This window comes from Cyprinodon tularosa, unplaced genomic scaffold, assembly GCF_016077235.1.
Source record: "Cyprinodon tularosa strain WSP-4 unplaced genomic scaffold, ASM1607723v1 ctg432, whole genome shotgun sequence".
Classification (NCBI taxonomy): Eukaryota; Metazoa; Chordata; class Actinopteri; order Cyprinodontiformes; family Cyprinodontidae; genus Cyprinodon; species Cyprinodon tularosa.
In genome coordinates this window covers 132,443-151,879 of record NW_024039155.1, presented here as the reverse complement: position 1 = coordinate 151,879, position 19,437 = coordinate 132,443, and the positions used below count along the sequence as shown (strand labels likewise).

At 34.6% G+C, this 19,437-nt stretch overlaps 1 protein-coding gene across 1 annotated transcript in view; it reads left to right on the top strand.

Moving 5' to 3' along the window:
• Nucleotides 1-19,437, top strand: part of LOC119792840 (interleukin-1 receptor accessory protein-like 1-A) — a gene marked incomplete at its 3' end in the record, with an annotated part of 224,291 nt that overhangs the window by 123,762 nt on the left and 81,092 nt on the right. The window contains exon 3 of the mRNA XM_038299665.1: nucleotides 13,442-13,727. Within this exon, the coding sequence (XP_038155593.1) occupies nucleotides 13,442-13,727 (286 nt within the window). The remainder of the gene's footprint in view (nucleotides 1-13,441; nucleotides 13,728-19,437) is intronic.

The following is a 19,437-nucleotide window of genomic DNA, read 5'->3' as shown; positions in this document are numbered from 1 at the left end:
GTTTAGATTGCAAGAACAACAAATAAGACCAAGAAGGAAAATAACCGAGCTGGCTACCCAGAAATTGAAGATTTGATTTATGTCATGCGTCAAGATATTGGATGGATTTACCGACTAATGAGAAAATAAATACATACACAAACATGCTATTCATATTTTATATATATATATATATATATATATATATATATATATATATATATATATATATATATATATATATATATATATATATATATATATATATATATATATATATATATATATATATATTAATTTTCTTTTTTACTTAACAAAAAAAAGCATTATTTTACTAATCATTATCATGTGAAAATACTTAAAAAGATAAAGTAAAGAATAGATAGATTAAGGAATAATGCTGAGATTTTGCCAAAATGCGGATGTTAAGGGGTAATTAGTGACAAAACTAACACTTTCACTTTATTTCTGCTAAGTAGTTTGTTCAGCAATCTCAGAAAGGCAGTCACCCATGGAGAGCCCTGCATAGAAAGCCAAGGGAAGTAAGATTCTGTCCAGAAAAGTAAACACAGGTGGACAATGTCGCAGCCATGGAGAAGATGAGGAAAATTATACCAAATGTCCCTTTGGCTAACCTGCAGTCATGATAGCTGAGATGCGGCATGACTGCAACATAATTATTAAATATGACATAATTTTTTTTTTTTGGCCTTATGAGTATATTTTAAGGGAATTGAAAGCTCATTGTAAAGATAAAGCAGGCAACATGATTAAATATATTCCTTGTTTTTGTGGTTTAATGAGTTCCTTTCACACATTTGACTTAATTAGTTATGGTATATGGAAATAAATTACATTGTCATCTTTTCGTAAAATCAAGGGCCCAATGTAAAAAAAAAAAACAGCGTTCCCCTTTAACTGCAGTTCTTTTTATAACTTTTAAAAATTGTATTTATTTTCTTTTTACTCAACTATTTGCCTGCACTTTTTTGTTTCATATTGTTTAATATTGATTTGACCTGCTAAAAATGTCGCTGTACCCTTGAGGAACAATGACAAATTAAGACCTCTGATTAGTCGCTTACTCCAGGGCCACATTCACCCAGTCATACTCCTACTCATGCATCTATACCTAACTTTGAATTAAGTGCATTGCTCAGAGGGACACTGACCTATGGCAGGGGAGGGAGCCAACATCAGATTCACAACTTGCCAATTGCAAGGCAATTACTCATGCTATGAAGCCACAGCTGCCCCAGTTATAACCGTCTTAGTGTCCCTCTTCTAGAGTATATGCTTCTGTAAGATTTAATCACTTTAGTTTGCTTCAAAGTGAACTAAGAACACTTTAAAAATATCATATCTACATCAATATCAGGGCATTTTCTTACAAACAACCTATTTATGCTGGCTTCTGCAAACAATGGGATTTACTGCAGCAAGTGTGTATAAACCTATTTTATCAACATTGTGCATCAAAAATACTATTATCAATTTTATAGTTACACGTGTTTTTTTCTGTTTCTAGATTTTTGCTGTACCATCATCTCATTTGCACATGTGCAACCAGATATTATTTTACTTTATCTTCACCTCGATTTTATTTTGTAAAAAATACCTAAATTACGTTTTTCCCTTCCCAAAGTAGTAAGAGTACTAAAATATAATATGTTAAAGTTAATAATGTATTTCCCGGGAAAATAAATGCCTTAAAATTCTTTGTGTTTCATCATTCTGCTGTACCCGATCTGAAACGGAAATGGGATCCTACGCTACTTCTGGGAGCTAACTTTTTCGGCTTTGGATTTAAGCATCAATCTTTCGTTTCCTTTTGTGTTAACCATATGGTTTATAGTGCGTAACCTAAAGAAAGACAACTAAAATGCAGATGAACATGGTTTAATCATATTTTGCCGGACTGCTCCGAGCATGTCTGATGATGACATCAGACAAGCAGTTTAAAGGAGAAAATATAAAAAGCATCAAAGTTGTCTCAAATAAAGCAATTTTTTTATAGATATGTATATAAGCATTATTTTGTGAGTTAAGGATAGAAATAAGTAATTTTAGTTCCATAATAACATTTTTTATGGAAACCCAGATGTATATCTGGTTGCGCATGTGCAAATGAGCTGAAGGTAAGAATCGTTCTTCCAGGATGTATCAGGTACACTGGAAAAAATCGAAACCTAGATAAGTAATTTTTTTCTTAAAATAAGTGCATTTGTCGTTGGATTGAGGAGGTAAAAGAGACGTTTTGCAAATGGAACAGGTCAATTTAAATTTAAAATAAGAAAACACAGTTGCTTTGTCTTATTTCAAGTGCATGTTATCTAAATATCTTATTTTAAGAGTAAAAATAATCATTCCATTGGCAAACTATCTTATTTACCTTTTCAAGTTAAGGGTAAATACACTTAATTTTGAATTTTTTTTTTTACTTATTTCTAAATTTTGCCAGTGTAGTGAAAATGCTCCAAAATACAAAAAGCTTTAAGACATTTTTACTTCAGGAATTCTTCAATTAACGTGTGGCAACCTTGAGCCAAATGTCTAGCTAATGAAAAAAATGAAGGAGAAAAAAAAGAACAAAAAAAAAAAAGCTAGCCAAGTGGCAATGTGTAGCAACACTTGAAAGAAAATGCAATGCTTGAGAGAAAAATGTTGAGGTATAGAAACTATAAAAAATATTTGGATACCTTAATATAGGTAAATTCACCATGTCTATACTCAACTCCATCTCAACTAATTTAGTTAAAAAAAAAAAAAAAAAAATTATATTTATACATGCATTTTTTTGGCATAATGGTGATAGTAATGGTCTTTAAGGGAATCATTGAAAGTTAGATATAGGAGCAAAATGAAGAAAATGTATTAAAAGTATATTGATGTTCTTAATCTACCTGTATTTTGAGGATGGAGAGCAAACGTCAATCATCGTCTTTAGAGGGAAATTATCTGTAGGCTACTTCTCATTTGCATATAAATGAATAATGATAAACTCTGAAAAAATATAATTTTTGCACACAGAATTACGAAGTAGCAAGACAAGGGAGACAGGCCTCTCATCCATATTTTTCAGTGTGCATTATTTTATTAGGGATATGAAAATTTGGATGGAATTAGATTTGTGCAACACGCCAAATAAAAATAGCAATTTCTGAACTCAGATCTAAATCACAAAAAATCATTAGTAGGTCTAAAGCTCTTAGCCTGAAACCTTATTCTTACGTAAAAAGAAAACAAAAAAACTCTCTAAGTATTAAAAAAATATAATTGTAAGTTAAGTACTGTAAGTAAATACAGATTTTTGTGTTTTGCTAACAGAATCTGGCAGGTAGAGGAACATTGTTAAAAAGGCATTGAAGAAGCCTTTTGCAGGTTTGTTTCTTTAATCACTGTTTACTTTGAGTTGTCCAACTGGATAATTTTCATTCAACAATGTTTTTTTAATTTATTTTTTTATAAAAGACAGTTTAACATTAACAGTATCTGGATCAATTTACAAGAAAGGATAGCACCCCCTTTAAAGGTTTTGACATTCATCTTGCATAAAGTCAGAACCATGTAGTTTTGGCATATTCTGCTTATTGCTAATTATATATATATATACCAGTGTGAAAGAAGGTTAGAACTAGCACATGTCTTTTTTTTCCATTTTTAAGAATGTTAAGTTTTTAAGCAGACTGCTTTCCGAAATATTAATGATCTAAGTTTGTATGAGGAACATGCAGTTTGGTTTTCCACTGTAACAAGATACCGTACAATTGCATTAGAATGGCTCAAGCAGTACCCATATCTGTAAATCTTGATTTATTTATAGTTGTTGTCTTTTGCTTTATATCTGGTTTCACATTTATCCCCTTTTCTGCATCAGTCCAGCATAAAATGATGTTAGTGTTTACTGTAAGTCACTTGGATAAAACCATTTTTTAAAATGAATGTAATGAAAAAAACTGCAAGACCATGTGGTTATGTTATATGGAGGGTCAAAACTGAATGTCTGCATTCATGCATTCATATTTCATCAATGCATTCATCTATTTATGCATTCATTCATTTCTACATTTCTGTATGCGTTTCTGCCTCATTATCCAAATGAGGATCGGTAGTGCCTTCAGGCAGGCTTGAACCTCTACAGACAATTTTCAAGGGTATTTGTCGTTTACTTCCACCACACAATCTCTGCTCCTGATAACCAGTGGAATAAGGTCAGCCTTTATTTACATTAGTTAGCAATGACTCTAATTCAAAAAGCTTGGAAGCCTACCAACACTTACATACTGACAAAGTTGACTGTGTGCTGATACGTAAACGCTGCAATTTGGTGTACATGTATTAGGGCATTCACCAAAAAGTCGACTAGTGAACAAGCCGACTTAATTAAGTTAAGTACACTTTCATCTGGACAACTCAGAGGTTGTAATTCTGGACCCAGCCGGCCATGCAGCTTTGTAGCTGCTGTCCTATCACGTCAGATTCCATCCAAAATGATTTTAAAATTGGAAAAAACCAAAAATCCCTCTGTTCATTTATAATCCTCTTTCTTGCTATCATCCACACTTTATTACATGATTCAGAGCTTAATCAAACAACAAGGCTGGTTTTGTACCATATTCATGCACCCCCACTTCACCCAGCAGGAAGCTGCCGCATTGCCTGAATGTTAACCCTGCACAATTTGCACAGATATACAGTGTCTCAGGAAACTGTAGTCGCATCAACTTTCGTATTTGTAACAAATGGGGAAAGGGGGAGGTGATGTATGCCGTAAAGCAGTCTGCACATTTTTAGTTGTTTGTGTGGCAGGGTTACTGCCACCCTCTTCAAAGTGTCTTGGTTCCGGTGAAAGTGATACCGATACCCCTCAGGCCATGATAGAGGTGTCATTCCACTAGTTGTAAGTCGACGTATAATCACAAAGGTTATGAAAATTTATAAAGGTTGAAAACTTGTTAACATTTAAATGTCAATTGCTATTTTTTGTTTCTGTTACTGATTGAATAACATGTCAATTCTAAAAAAATATCTGACTCACATTGAAAAGAACGACTGAAGTGTTATCATTCTAAGATCTTAATTTTATAAAATTCTAAAAAGTATCATGACTAAAAGAAGACTCACGATGTGAACTGAACCATGTAGATGAAGTTAGGCATTTTGAAAAGAAAGGTTGTGTAAGCAGCATTTTTTAAGGTGAACTGTTCTGTTGGAGGAAGTGAGAGAAAGTACAACTTCAATGAGTGTCGAAAAGGGGAACTGAAGTTTAAATCTATTGTTAATTTGCTCTAATCAATACAAAGTCTAAGAAACTCACAGATATATATGCATCCCCATTAATATCAGTTAAATGTTCACTAGCAATTAACAGAGAAAACCCACAATTTTGTTGCCATCTTCCAGTTTGGGGTATACCTCTTATTAGATTTCTGCACATTTCCTCAGCAATACCTCAGGGTATTTTGTGAACTACTTATTTAATACATATTCCAAATATTCATTGTATTCAACTTTAGTGTGGGCTTTGGAAGGCTGTAACAAAAGCTTTACGACAGCCGTTTATCTACTGCCACATCATTTGTAATTTTTTTTGGGAGTTATTTTACTGTTTAAGTGCAAACGTGTCCCAAGTTTCCTAGGTCCAGCTGTTAAACTGAGTTAAAGTTGATGTTGTAAATATAGATGTGCTAAACTGTCTTTAATTTAATTTACCTTTTCATGGGTTTTTTCTTCATCTGTAATGTGTCCCAAAATCAGAATGGTTTAAATTCCTCAGTAACACCCCATGATTGATGTGATTATATGATATTACTTTTAATGATGACTGTACATAAACATTTAGGAAGAGATTCAAAGACTGAAAATGAAAAGCTTTTTTTTTTTTTTTGCATGTCCTGATGCACAGAAGACGCCAATTTACCACAGCACATCCAATAATTTCACCTTATGAGTTTATCATTAATGATCAGAAGAGATAGAATTCCTCCAGAGTGCTAAGAGATATACAAGAGAAACAATGCAAAAGTAATGTTCCCAAAAGGCTCATGGGAAGATGAAAACAGAGGAGAGGAAAGGAAAGCAGCAGTTGAAAGAAGTGACATAATGCCCATTCCATGATTGGAAGTTTGGCTTTGGTGGGTGTACATTTCTTCCAGTGACTCCTCAAGTGTGTGTGTGTGGGACTAAATTTATTCAAGCTCTAGGGTATGTATTTATTGGCTTGGTTTAGTGTCACACAGTGACGGACAGGTCTGTCCTGCCACTGAATCTAATAAGGTTTCTGCGATGCTCACGCGCCTGCACATTTTCCAGAATTATGATATCCCCACCTTGGAGTTTCTGTGCACCGACTGCACTCTACCTATACCCTATATATCATGTGATGTAGCAATCACAGGTAAAAAAGCGTTGCAGCCCACAGCGCTGCAGTAGGAATTTTAAGGCCGACAGCTATATGGGAATGTGTTCGTAGGGATACATTTTTTCCACAGTATGGGCTTGTTGGACGGGTGAGCAGAATTGCTATAAATCCTTAACGTCCCAGAAATCCAGGATAAAAAAGTGTAAGCTCCTGTATTTGTGTGTAGTTTTATGCAAGCTGTCAGTAGCAGAGAGAGTGAAAGGTGGGGACTGCAGTATTCCTGCAGCGGGAAGCATTGATTTTCTTGCCTAGCATGGGGATGTGGGAAATGTCAGCCTCTAATTGAGTTGATAAAACCGTTTTGAGTCTCAGACGTAAATATGCCCCCCCCTAAAATGCACACTTATGCCCGCACACAGACACACACCAAATGCCACTGCCATAGACAATACCCTTGGGATGCCTGTAAGAAATGAAAGCTCTTCTTATTTGTGTGTGTGTTTACATGTTTAACTAAAAAGTGCATGCTGAGTGGCTTTGTCGGACTGCGGACCTCTGCCAGTGGAAGTAAATGATTGGCTTGCTAGCCTATTGAATTAAATCTTTTTAGTTTTGAATTAGCAGAAAAACCTGCTAAGATAAACAGTTGTTTTTCCCTTAAAAATAAAAATAGAGATGTTGAAGAGTGTTGCAGAGGTCATCTCCATTAGTAGAACAAGTGAATAAAGAGAAGGGTGAATGAAAACTCTGATGTCCCTGCTGATTAGAAGATTGATATGCTGAGAGGACAGAGGAATTACCTGATGCTATTCACCTTAAAGTTAGAGGAGAATTTATGGTCTTTAGTTCACTGTTTCTTTGAGGACAAGTTATTTTTTTTCTATATTAGTAAAACGTTGTGTAAAGAGATCTTGCGATAACAATATTTAACATTTTCATGCGTCAGCATTTTGAAAAGTAGAGGATGAACACAAGTTAAAGATATATTTGTGAACTCAAATATAGTATGAAAATTAATACCATTAGCCACTAAAGACACTAAAGGTGGTATCTGATTCACAAGTTCCTTTTCGAAGCTGGACTATAGTTAATTTTTCTTATCTAAATGTTTGATGATTTAGTATTTGTGAAATATGTATCAGACTGCTTATAGTTATATGTATTTAAAAGAGATTTAGGCTGTAATAATTGTATATGTTGCATTTTCTTCTAAACAAAACAAAAATGTTATCTATTGTTGCTTACATGTGAACACAACATTATTGTATGCTGCGAGCTGGATACATTGTTGCATTCCACTAATGACAATGTATATTTTATTTTATCTATATTTATATATTTTTATTTTAAAAACATGCAAGATAGTGAATGCACATTACAACACTAGTGGTGATTATTAAGCAGTAGGGCTGTGATGAAACTTGTTTGACCATATTTAATGTTAGGATATGAAAACACATTAAAAGTCTTCAACATGTTTAAGACTCTTATTTTGAAGGAAAAAATGAAGTAGTTCTCAAGTTGTTGCACTGTTTTGTTGGATCTGATCAATAAAGATCTTACTGCTCTGCCCAACAGTGTCATAGCCTGCCATTTTGGACTTTTTGGTTGTGTGTAAGTTTTCATTTTGGGATCTTGGTAATGCTTTATTTTATGTAATTCTGTATTGTCAAGATTTATATAATTTTCAAATTCCTAGTTTCACTCTTCCTAGTTATTTCTTTTGACCATTTTTACTATTGTTTATTTCTTGGTCAAATTTCAGTTAGTTATGCTTTCTTTTATATTTAGGGTATGTTGCTATGGCTTCAGTTATCTCCAGTCCCTTCTCTTATCTTGTGCTTTTCCCCTTGGTTAGTCCTTATTTTGTAGTCATTAGTTTTATTCCCCTTTAGCCTTATTTAACTTCTTTTCTAGTTACAATAAAACCCTGTTTTCCTTGGTTAGTCTTTGTTGCTGCCTAGTGGCCTTTTTCTTTCCCCTTAACACCTTTCTAGCTGCTTCTGCCCACACCTGCTCCCAATTAACTGATTACTGCACTCTTTGTTCTATCTCCCATATATACTCCTCCTCTGCAGTTCCTTAGTGCTGCATTCTCTTCATTTATTGCTGTATGTTTCTCCCAAGCTTCTGTAGATTTTGGTTCCTGAGTTCCCAGGCTGTTATTTCTGGATGTATTTTTTTTGTACCATGCACTTCACTATTAAAACAGCAAGAACTATTTCTGCCTCCTCTACTCTTCATTTGCGTTCCTAAAAACAACCACCAAGCCTGACACACAGCAATTAAGAAATAAAATATTATAGTGGTATCCATTTTAAGATGTTTATATAGAGGCAAACAATTTAAGTTACAACACTGAATTTCTTTTAGGGATCAATCAAATATTTTTTATTGCATATGATTTTACATAAAGCACTAAATCAAGGAGATAGTCATAATATTTTGTGTCATATTTGTCTGAATGCCATTTTTATCTTGTCCAAAATGCATAATGTGGTGACTAAACCCAAACTGCATTATACTACGTCTGACGTCCTTTCTTAATTTAAAAAAGTTTGAGATTTGTGGAACCCTCTTAAAAATTATAAACAAAAGAGATCACATTCTATACTTTCCCAATAATCCTGCAAAGATCTTCTCTTCTTATTATAATAAGTTAAATGTATTATTCTGTACAATTAGCTGAACATATTCATATCCTATTGCAGTCATATTTTTTGATACACTTCTTTTTTGAAATTATTGTAATAAACATTCAAAAATATTTTGTCTTCCCTAATAAAAAATATTGCTGATAGTGTTCAACTGTTGGTTAAGCTAAAAACATTAAAGCTGTATAAAATGAACACATAACCTATATATATTTGCATCTACAGGGCCCTGCTTTTTATATAAATGAGGACAATGACACAGAGTTTCATACATAATGCTACACCCACTGCCACACACATGCAAAACTACTTTCAGTTTCTTTCACATTCTTATGTGTGAAAGTGCACACAAACACACACGCAAACACTTGTGGCAAAGCTGATGGTAATTACTGACATAATTAGGCAGACAACCATTCATGTAGGGAATGCACACTCATGAAAACAGACGCACACACTCACTCTTACACACACATTATACCTCCCTGGTAATTAACAGTATTAATTACTAGCATAGCCGTCCCTGTGAGGCTCTGTATCACTCACAGACGGCACGCAGTGGGGTTCTTATTACTTTATCTCACCACAGCATCGCCTCCTCTGTCTCCCTCTCCTAGTCTCTGGTTACACAAACTCTCTGACACACACCTGCTGGATAAACAAATGCTAGGTAATTAGTCGGAGAGTGATTGCTGGCCGTGGGTTAAAATCTAGTTGCTTAGGATGTGAAGGAGATATGTTTACAAAAAAAAAGCAGGTCATTAAGCCGTTATGTAAAGAGCCAGAGTCTTTTTAACCACTGTAGCTTTTTTATCCATATTTTTGTTATGCTGATGCAGCCAAAGTTTCAAATTCTTTCTCATTTCTGTTGTATCAGCCACTTTTCTTTCATTGTGATACATGCAGCCCTCTAAGCAAACACGTTGGGGAAACTTTCTCAACATAATTGCTGAGCTGTGTACCATCAAAAGTAGACATCTTGCTCAAGAGTCTGCATGGCATAATTCCCATTCACAGAGTTTGTTTTGCATACTGTTCTGAGTTGTTGTATCTCCACCGAAGTTAAAGTTGCCTGTCACCACCTTTGAGGATATTGTACAGTTAAATTCCAAGTGTCACAGTGCCTGCATGTTGAATTGTGGATGTAAGTGTGTAAGCCTCTCTGCCGAGGTAAATATACTGTATCTTATACTGAGTTTACAGCGAAAGTTAAGATTGCAGGTGTGTTTTGCACATCATTATACAGTGCAACTGCAGTCCTCCTAATATGACACTGAATATGTTCATATAGAGTTAAGAGTTCTTTATAACATCATGTCATGATATGAAATGGCTTAATAAGATTAAACTATTTAGCATCCTTTCTACTTACTGATATGGAGGTTTTAGAAATCTAATCATTAAGAAATAAAAAATAATGGGTACTTTTTTAATTTAACTGTAACCTTAAAATACTTCAGCAATTATCTGGCTATTTAGAAAGAAGTATAAAAATAAAAGCTACCACTTGCTGAATGGAGAAGAAATTAATAATTTAACTTTATTGATCTCAAACTGGAGAAACTTACCTCTTCATTTAACCCATCCCTTTGGGGAGCATTAGGCTGCCATTGTGGGGCGCCCAGGGAGCACTGTGGGGTTAAGGGTTTTGCTCAGGAACCCAGAGTGCTCTAACCACTAGGCCAACACTCCCACTTCATTTGTGAACGTAGCCTTAGATTTGATTTACCCACAAGCCCTGGATGACGGTAGGGCTGGACAATATGGCCAAAACTTATATCACGATATATTCCTTGATTCCAGTTTATACGATATAATTCAGGTATCTATATAAACGATAGAGGAGCTGGCAGAAAAGCCTACAACAAAATTTTGTAAAAATTTCTTAACATCATTATGCCAAGTCCATGTAACTCCTCTAAGATCACATTGGAGAAAATAAGGATTTCTTTCTCCTAATGATTTTCTTTATAATTGTGTCCTATATTTTTCTGTGATTGACTGTGATCCATTTAAGAAGAAAAACACACTAAGCCTGTAAAATATGGCTGTGTCTGAATGTCCGTCTTAACCGCTATATAGGGCACTATATAGTCAGTGTTGGGAAAGTTCTCTTTCTACGTGAACTAGTTCAAAGTTCAGTTCACACATTTTAAAATGAACTAGTTCAGTTCATAGTTCATAATTCAAAATTTTGAACTAAGTTCACAGTTCCAAAAAATGAACTAGTTCATAGATCTTCTTTTTTTTCATATATTGCTCAATTACACCATAGCCTACTTTAGAACCACAGACAGCAATTATTTTATCAGTTGTAACACTGAAACTGTGCGTCAGATTTCATCTTCATATCCAGTTTTGAATCCTGGTAGCTGGTGTTGCCAGATTGGGTGTTTTTCCCGCTACATATTAAGGCCTGTTTACGGTGTGATTTAGCCGGGGTTTCGCCTGGAGGGCTCTATAGAAATCTGGCAACCTATTGAACGAAGTTGAACTGAGAGAGTGTGCCGTTCACAGACACCAGAATGAACGAGTTCACAATAACGTTCATCAGGCAGTAATGCAGTACGTTCAGTTCACGTTCGCCCAAAATATGAACGAGTTCATGAACTTTCGTTCAATGAACGCGTTCAGGCACAACACTGTATATAGTGGTTAGTCCAGTATAGATATGTGCCCGAATGTCTAGTGGATGAATAAGTAGTGGACATGATATTTCCCACAATGCATCTTAAAAAGCAGTTATCTATCCCAGAATGCTATGCGAGGAGAGCTCTCCTCGCAAAGCATTATGGGATTTGTTGTCACAGCGTCTTGCTGTCGCCTACGGTGGTTGCTACCCGAAAGTAGTGACAAATAACAAAGATAGTGCAGGAACCGTGTGGGGATGCAGAGTTACATGACCAACAAGGAGTGAAAAGTGGTGATCATTTGTCCAAACGACCAGTTAACTGAGTTTACTACCACTTTAAAGTCCCCACTCTATATAGTGACTAAGGGATTTAAGGGTTAGGGTTGACATTCAGACACAAATCCTAATAATAAACTAGCTAAACAAACACAGCTCTGAAACTACGGGGTTAAGTTCCCCAGTTAATTCCTCAAACATTACTTACTGTAGGGTGTTCTATTTATTTATTTTGAACATTCTACATGCTACAGTCAGATGCTAAAGTCTGAGCCATGTGTGAGGACGGCTGCTGGCTACAAGTAAATCAAACAGGGACGTTTTGTCATCCTAGGTGCCCAATTGTAGTTAAAATGTATTGTGTTGAAGCACAAGCTGCACTGCCTATAGTTGCAGAGCATGGGCTTCTTGTCTATGGTGTATGTCATCGCTCACCTAGCCAATGTGCTGCGGCTCTTTTGGCTTGAATTACCCGCTGCCCGAGCATCAGTCACTGACATACACTGTAACCACAGACTGCAGCGTATATCGTAAATGTTTTCAAATGTCACATTGCCATCACTGAATAAAATTAAATCGCAATATATATATATATATATATATATATATATATATATATATATATATATATATATATATATATATATATATATATATATATATATATATATATATATATATTGAATTATTGTCCAGCCAAAAAAGAGTGTTTGAGAAAGGGAGAACTGTTTTTAATTTGACCAGCTAAACAACCAGGGGCTACCATGAGCTTCATTCATAAGTAGTTTTGTCCAAGCTTAAGTTAAGTCTCAAATCTTTTATGGACAAGTCACTTTGATTAATACCATTACTAGAAAATGCAACAAACATAAAAAGGTTGTAACTGACCATGAAAAACTTCCCTGGTCAATAAATGAGTCACTTTATCAGAGCTTTGTTTGTGGTTTGATCTCTATAAATATTTTTTGGCAGGGAAAATTGAATGAAAAACAGACAATTACTAGTTCTTATAACTGCCATGTTTTGTTAAAGGTATAGTGTAGGATGTTCTTTTTCCAGGTGGATCATCATAATAAGTGGTCCTCCTAATTGTCAATCATTCTTGAGATATGTTCACATAAGGCCGTCATACGTGTCCCTCCACATTTTGACTTACCGGTGGTGAATCTAACATAGTCGAAAAATTGCAATTCTTCTTTTGGAAGCTAAGCCCGTTTGAGTGATGCAAACAGCAACTTTTAAACAGAGCGTGCACGAGGAGAAATGGGCTTGTGTATATTCTCGCATGCGTTTAATATGTGTTCCGTCTCAGGAGCAGGCACAGGGTTGTGCATGAAGAGGGCGGTTCTTTTCAAAAATTCGCAAAATACCTTTAAGGAAAATACAACTTATGTACTGTACACTGTGTAACGTCACTGGGAGACGTTTTTTGAAGTCTTTTTTTGTTGTTGTTCACAATTGTTCTGTGCTTCATATTCATGCCAAATCATGTGCATCTACAACTAATTAAATTTTTTTTGTTTTCTATTTGTTTTTTAGTGGACGGCTGCACAGATTGGTCAGTGGATTACCTGAAGTACCAGGTGCTTCAAGGAGAGCCGGTGCGTCTGAAGTGTGCTCTGTTTTATGGTTACATCCGGGCCAACTACAGCCAGGCACAGAGTGTGGGCCTCAGCCTCATGTGGTACCGCAGCTCTGGGCTCGGACACAGCGACTTTGAGGAGCCAATCTCTTTTGATGGTGTGCGCATGAGCAAAGAGGAGGACGCCATCTGGTTCAGACCTGCTGACCTTCAAGATGTGGGCCTTTACTCATGTGTTTTAAGGTAGGACTTCCAAGTGGAAATTCTTAAAAATGTACTAATTTGTGTAAAATTTAAGAGATTACGTAATTACTGCTTTCTGATGAAAAATGTTAAATAATCTTTGGTTATTTAACAAAAGCATAAAGATTAGAACTTTGAAATTATTCAACTGAAGGCAAGCCCAAGAACATGTCTACCAGATAAATGGCATAAAGGTATTTCTGATAACTTGTTTAAAAAAAAGCATTAGGTCACCTAACCAATCCATTTGTCCTCAGAATATTACATTTCTAAGGGACATTATTTACTTTCAATAATATTTTTAGTGTGGAAAATTGTGTTAAAAGTTTGGAATATTGTTGCTAATAACCTGTGTTATTAAGCCTAAGCAAAGAGTTTTAGATTAAGTCAGCCTTTAAAAGAACACAAAAGAATGATAACATTTCTAATTATTAAAGAAAAGTTCCAATATTGTTTCAGTAACACATTACAGGTCTGATGCTCAGGAAGTCAGCATGTATAAAACCACTGCAAAGCGATGATTGATCTATGATTGATCTTGATTGATCTGCAAAGCAATGATTGATCTTTCAGAAATAACATTTGTTATTTTTATTTTTGTGTATATATATATATATATATATACAGTGATGGGCAGTAGCGCCGCTACATGTAGCGAAGCTATTAGTTTAACTACATTTTCAAGTAGCTTGACCGTAGCGTCGCTGCTTTATTTATCAAGTAACTTTCCTGTAGCGACGTTATTGTTTTGATCAAGTAGCGACGTAGCGTCCACAAACGCTACAAAATCCAGGGCAAAACTAAGAAATGAAACCAGGTTTTCTATTTCTAAACAACAATCAGCCACAAAACTACTGTAAATAGCAGTTACAGCTGACGCTTTATAAGTGGCGTAGTAGCACAGGCACACTCAGTAGGGTTAAACAAGCGCACCCTTTCCGAGGCTGTCGTTCTATTGGCTGGAAAGGTTGCTAGGCAACGATCCAACTGCAGTCTGAGAGAGCAAAACAAATCCGCAAGCAGAGCCTATGGGTTTGCGAGCGTAACTGAGGCCCGTGCAGTGCGCGGTTTGTGCGCGAAGAGATGGAGGCAAGCGAGAGGAAAAAATATCTGTGATAATATAGAAAATATCTGTTTAAATCTGAGAGAAGAAACAAAGATTTTTGAGAGAAGAGAAAATATTTGAGAGAGAGCGCATGTTTTGAGTGTGAGCATTATAAGTTTTGAGTGCAAGAAGATGAAATTCTTTTCTCTAATTGAAGTTATGTGCTCTTGCATTATGGCAGGATAATTCTCCCATATCTATGTGCCACTAAGATACTCTAATTAGAGAGCAGTAATGAAACTTCGATATTGTATTTTCATGGCCTAGTTTACCTGACAGGATGTTTACATAAATCTGTTTTTAGGCTGTGCACAGATAACATTTTTTATGGAGGAACAGCTCTACCGTATATAAAATAAATAAATAAATAAATGCTCAATAAATAAATAAATAAGCATTCAATTAATTGCCTCCAAAAATACAATGAATAAATATGTAGGTAGAAATTAAATTATATGGTGAGTCATATATATATATGTATCTCTTAATTAGCTTCTTTATTTTTTCACCTTCTTTTGTAAACAGTTTTGTTTGTTACTTGAATCAACTGTTTAATTGAGGTCTTTTGTAGGGTTTTGTTTTCCCTAGAGATGTCCATTGAATGCAAACTCATAGCCATGTCTCCATATGTAGAACACTACACAGGACCTTTAATTTGGTTCTAATAACAGCAGATTGTTTACTAGTTTGTCTACTAGTAATTACTTTAGTTTTTGTTTTAATATGCTGATCATAAAGCAATGTTTACACTGTGTTATGCCATTGGCTGATCTTTAATAAATATTTTAACCAGTGTATCAGACTCATTTTGAATTGACATTAGGTTGGTACAACGTTAAGTAGCTTCTGATGTAGTTAAGCTACTTTTAACACATTAGTGTAACTTAGCTTGCTATAATTCTTTAGGTGGTAGCTTTGGTGTAGTGAAGCTTAATTTATTGTTGAGTAACTGATAGCTTAGCTCACTACAATGGACAAGTAGCTTGCCCAACACTGTATATATATATATATGTATATATTTTATTTTTTTTTTATTTTTTTTTGCACTTGAGATACTTAAGTCCAATATATGTAAAGTCCAATATAAATTACATTAATCATTTTTGCAATTATTAATGTTAAATCATTATTACCATTATTACCTCTAACTCTTTGACTGCTAACAGCATATTAGCAATTTGCCCTTACAATGGGGCCAAAAAAAGTGAATGAAAAAATGAGAAAGAAAAATACACTAGGATATCAAAATGTAGGATTTTTAAAGGATTTATTTGGAAATTCTGGTAGAAAATAACTATATTGTCAATAAAAAAAGTTCAACACAATACTTTGTGGCATAACCTTTGTTGTCATGGCAGAGACTACATTGTTTAACAGGTCTACACACTCTGTAGCTGATTTTTGTCCCATTACTCCATGAAGATCCGTCCGGACAACACAAATTTTTAACTCCTTGCAGAAGTTTTTTATTGGGTTGATGTCTGGAAACTGAATGTGTCATTGCAATTGTTTTGTTTTTTTTTCCAGTAAAGTTCCTTTGAAATTGTTAATGATTGGTGTGTATAATAATTTTTTTGTATTTTGTATATATTTTTTTTAGTGTAAAATGTCTTAGAAGAGAACAATAATTTAAGGTTCACTGTTTTTGTGCCATTTTAGTGAAATAAGCTCAAGCAGAAAGTGAAATTGTTTGTGCTAATTGGGCAATTATGAGCAAAATTCAAAGTGTTTGTCGTTTTTATTAAAACATGATAGTTTTTCAACAGTTTTTGTTTTAATCAGGTTGGAAGTTAAGTTTTCAATCCATCTTTTGGCTAAACCAGCCAAAATAATTTGGCAGTGTTCTTACACAGTCTATATTTGTACAAGGAGAAACCAATATAAATTAGTCACAATAGCCAAAATACTTGTTAAGTATTATCGCAACTTTCAAAGGTCTTGCTCGAACTAACAACCTCTTACAGCTGACGCTACAAGCAATGGTAACTGCTCATCAAAAAGCAATACTACTTAACACTAATGTGACTACTTTAACCAGTGGCTTGCTCAGATTTTCATCATTGCCTTGTTGGATCTAACAAAAATAGTTTTAACTAACTTGATTGGTTGTTTTTCCAACCGATCTATTCTTAGAATATATCCAAACTCTATCCAACTAACAGCAACTCTCATACAAACTCCCACATCTTGACTGAGTAATGAGGCTGTTTAAATGCCTCTCGAAGTTCTTGCGCAGTCTGAACCACTTCCTGAAGCGGTCACATGGTATCACGGTAAAGATATCTGAGTCAGGTATAGAGACCTGAAAATATTTTAAATGTGAGTCTAACTATTGCAATTTAAATGAGGATATTGACACATCTTAAATGTATTTATTTTACTTCTTTGTTTTAGGTTTTATATGCACTCTATAAGAAATGTCATATGATGAGGTGAATATCTGAAGTCAAAACAGAAAGTGCTCCTGATACACGAATACTATTGTTTTCACTAACCAAATGTGTTTTGCAGAAAATCAAATTGCATTTCTGTTCACAAGACCTTTGCTTGAACAATTAACTACTTTAAACGCTCCTTACAAATTTTACAGGTGTTATCTAAAAATACATTTCTTGAAAAGCTGACTGTTATCTTGGACTCTTATGAGTTTGTTTTTTTTTACCTTGTGTATGGTAGTAACCTAAAATCGTCTGTTGTCACTAACTTTAAAATACAGCTCTGTAAAGATCTTCTTTTGCAAATTTATGTACTGACAAGACATAATTTTTTTTTTTAGGTTTCCAAATGATAAAACTACAACACTTCTATACTTTTATATTTAATGGGCTGTGTAAGCTAAGTTAAATATGCCTTTAATTATTGATGTTTTCTTTTAAAAATATGCACCCTTATTCAAATGTTAGGTTGGAAGAGCAGGAAATATTATAATTCTGTGCATTGCTGCACTTTTAAAAAGTGTCTACCGCTCTGTGTTTTTCCATCTGTTTTTGATGAGCTAGAGGGATTCCTCTTAGATAACCTTATCAGAGCACTGTGAGACATTTGCCTCTCAGCTGAAATAAATTACTCTGTTTGAGAACCAGAAAACATGGAGGCAAATATGTAAAACCTGTCCCTGAAAACTGCAAACAGTAGACACATTTTAGACCAAGTGTTTCATACACCACAGAGCTTCCCATTGTTAACCAGTGAACACTTCTGTAATTTTTATCATAGGCTACAACAGCAAGATAAAGAAAAGAAAACGTCCAGAAAATCACACTTGTAATGTTAAAAATGGATGATTTTGAACTTTTCATAAAAAAGTATTTGATCACAGAATGAACAGCAAAAATTCCTGGTCTAACAGATGTGTAAGTTTGTCATTAGAAATAAGAATAATATTAATAATAAGCATTTAATTGATTTGATATATTTTTTTGCCTGACGCTGCAGCAAGACCACAGTAAATATAGAGAAAAATAAAATTGCAATTTTAAAATAGTTTACTTAAGACAGCTACTGTATATTTGCTTAAAAAACTATCTACATTTAGACATCTATTATATTTGTGTGTATATTAGAAATGCATATATCACTGCAGGTAATTAAAAGATAACAAATAAACATTAAATACATCAAGATAAGCAACAAACCTAGTTCCTCTCCCCTCAATATACTCAACCATTACTCCTAAATATATCTTGATGCCAAAAAAATTTAAAGTGGAAACAGTTTTAGCTGTTATAAATTCATAGGAGTTGTTTTGGTTTCACTTGGCAGGCTCCTTATAGCTCCTCTTTGCTTCGCACTGCAGAGCCGGGGGAAGTGTTATTTTAGGGTTACTTGTATAAATCACATTGTTTCACTCACTCCATCAATCAGAATCCATGTTTCTACAAAGGGAGAACACAGAGAGGTTGAAGGAAAGTATGGACAAAATTTGAGGTACTAACAAGACTAAGATACAGGGCAATGGGCATCCAGCTTGATGAGACAAACAACAATTAATGGAAGAAACTTAACATGACCGTCAAAGTCAATGTATGATCTCCTTGCTAGATTCCACATTGCAGATAATCAATGTTCAAGAGAAAGGTAAGGGTTTAACCAAAAAACACACAGAAACCCTGTCACTACACTCATAAAGAATCCTAAAATTAAAAGAAGCTCTTAGTGGTGCCATTGTAGGAAAATAGAATTTCTTAGATTCTAAGAATTTTCTTAAATTTTATCTCAGTAGGATAAAAGCTATTCCCAAAGAACCTCAGGCCTTAAGAGAACTCCTAAAGTGAAATGTCCAGACTGGCAATCCTCTTTGTCTTAAGGAGAGAAGATGACCGAAACAGAGACCAGATTGCGTATTCCATCACATAAACAGTGGAAGAAATGAACAAATAGACTTCTTGAAAATACAATTATTAATAAGGAGATGATGCTAGTTTCTACAGAGCCCTTTGCAGCTGTTGAAGAATGGAGTTCTGTACTTTGGTCCAGCTACAATAGCACCAGTCTATTTGTCTCAGAGCTGAAGCCTCTTAGGGCCGGATCTATCAAGGGTTTGCGTGTATAAAAACGTGAGCTATTTCACTGTGCATGCTAAAAAATGTACAAACTGATCTATCA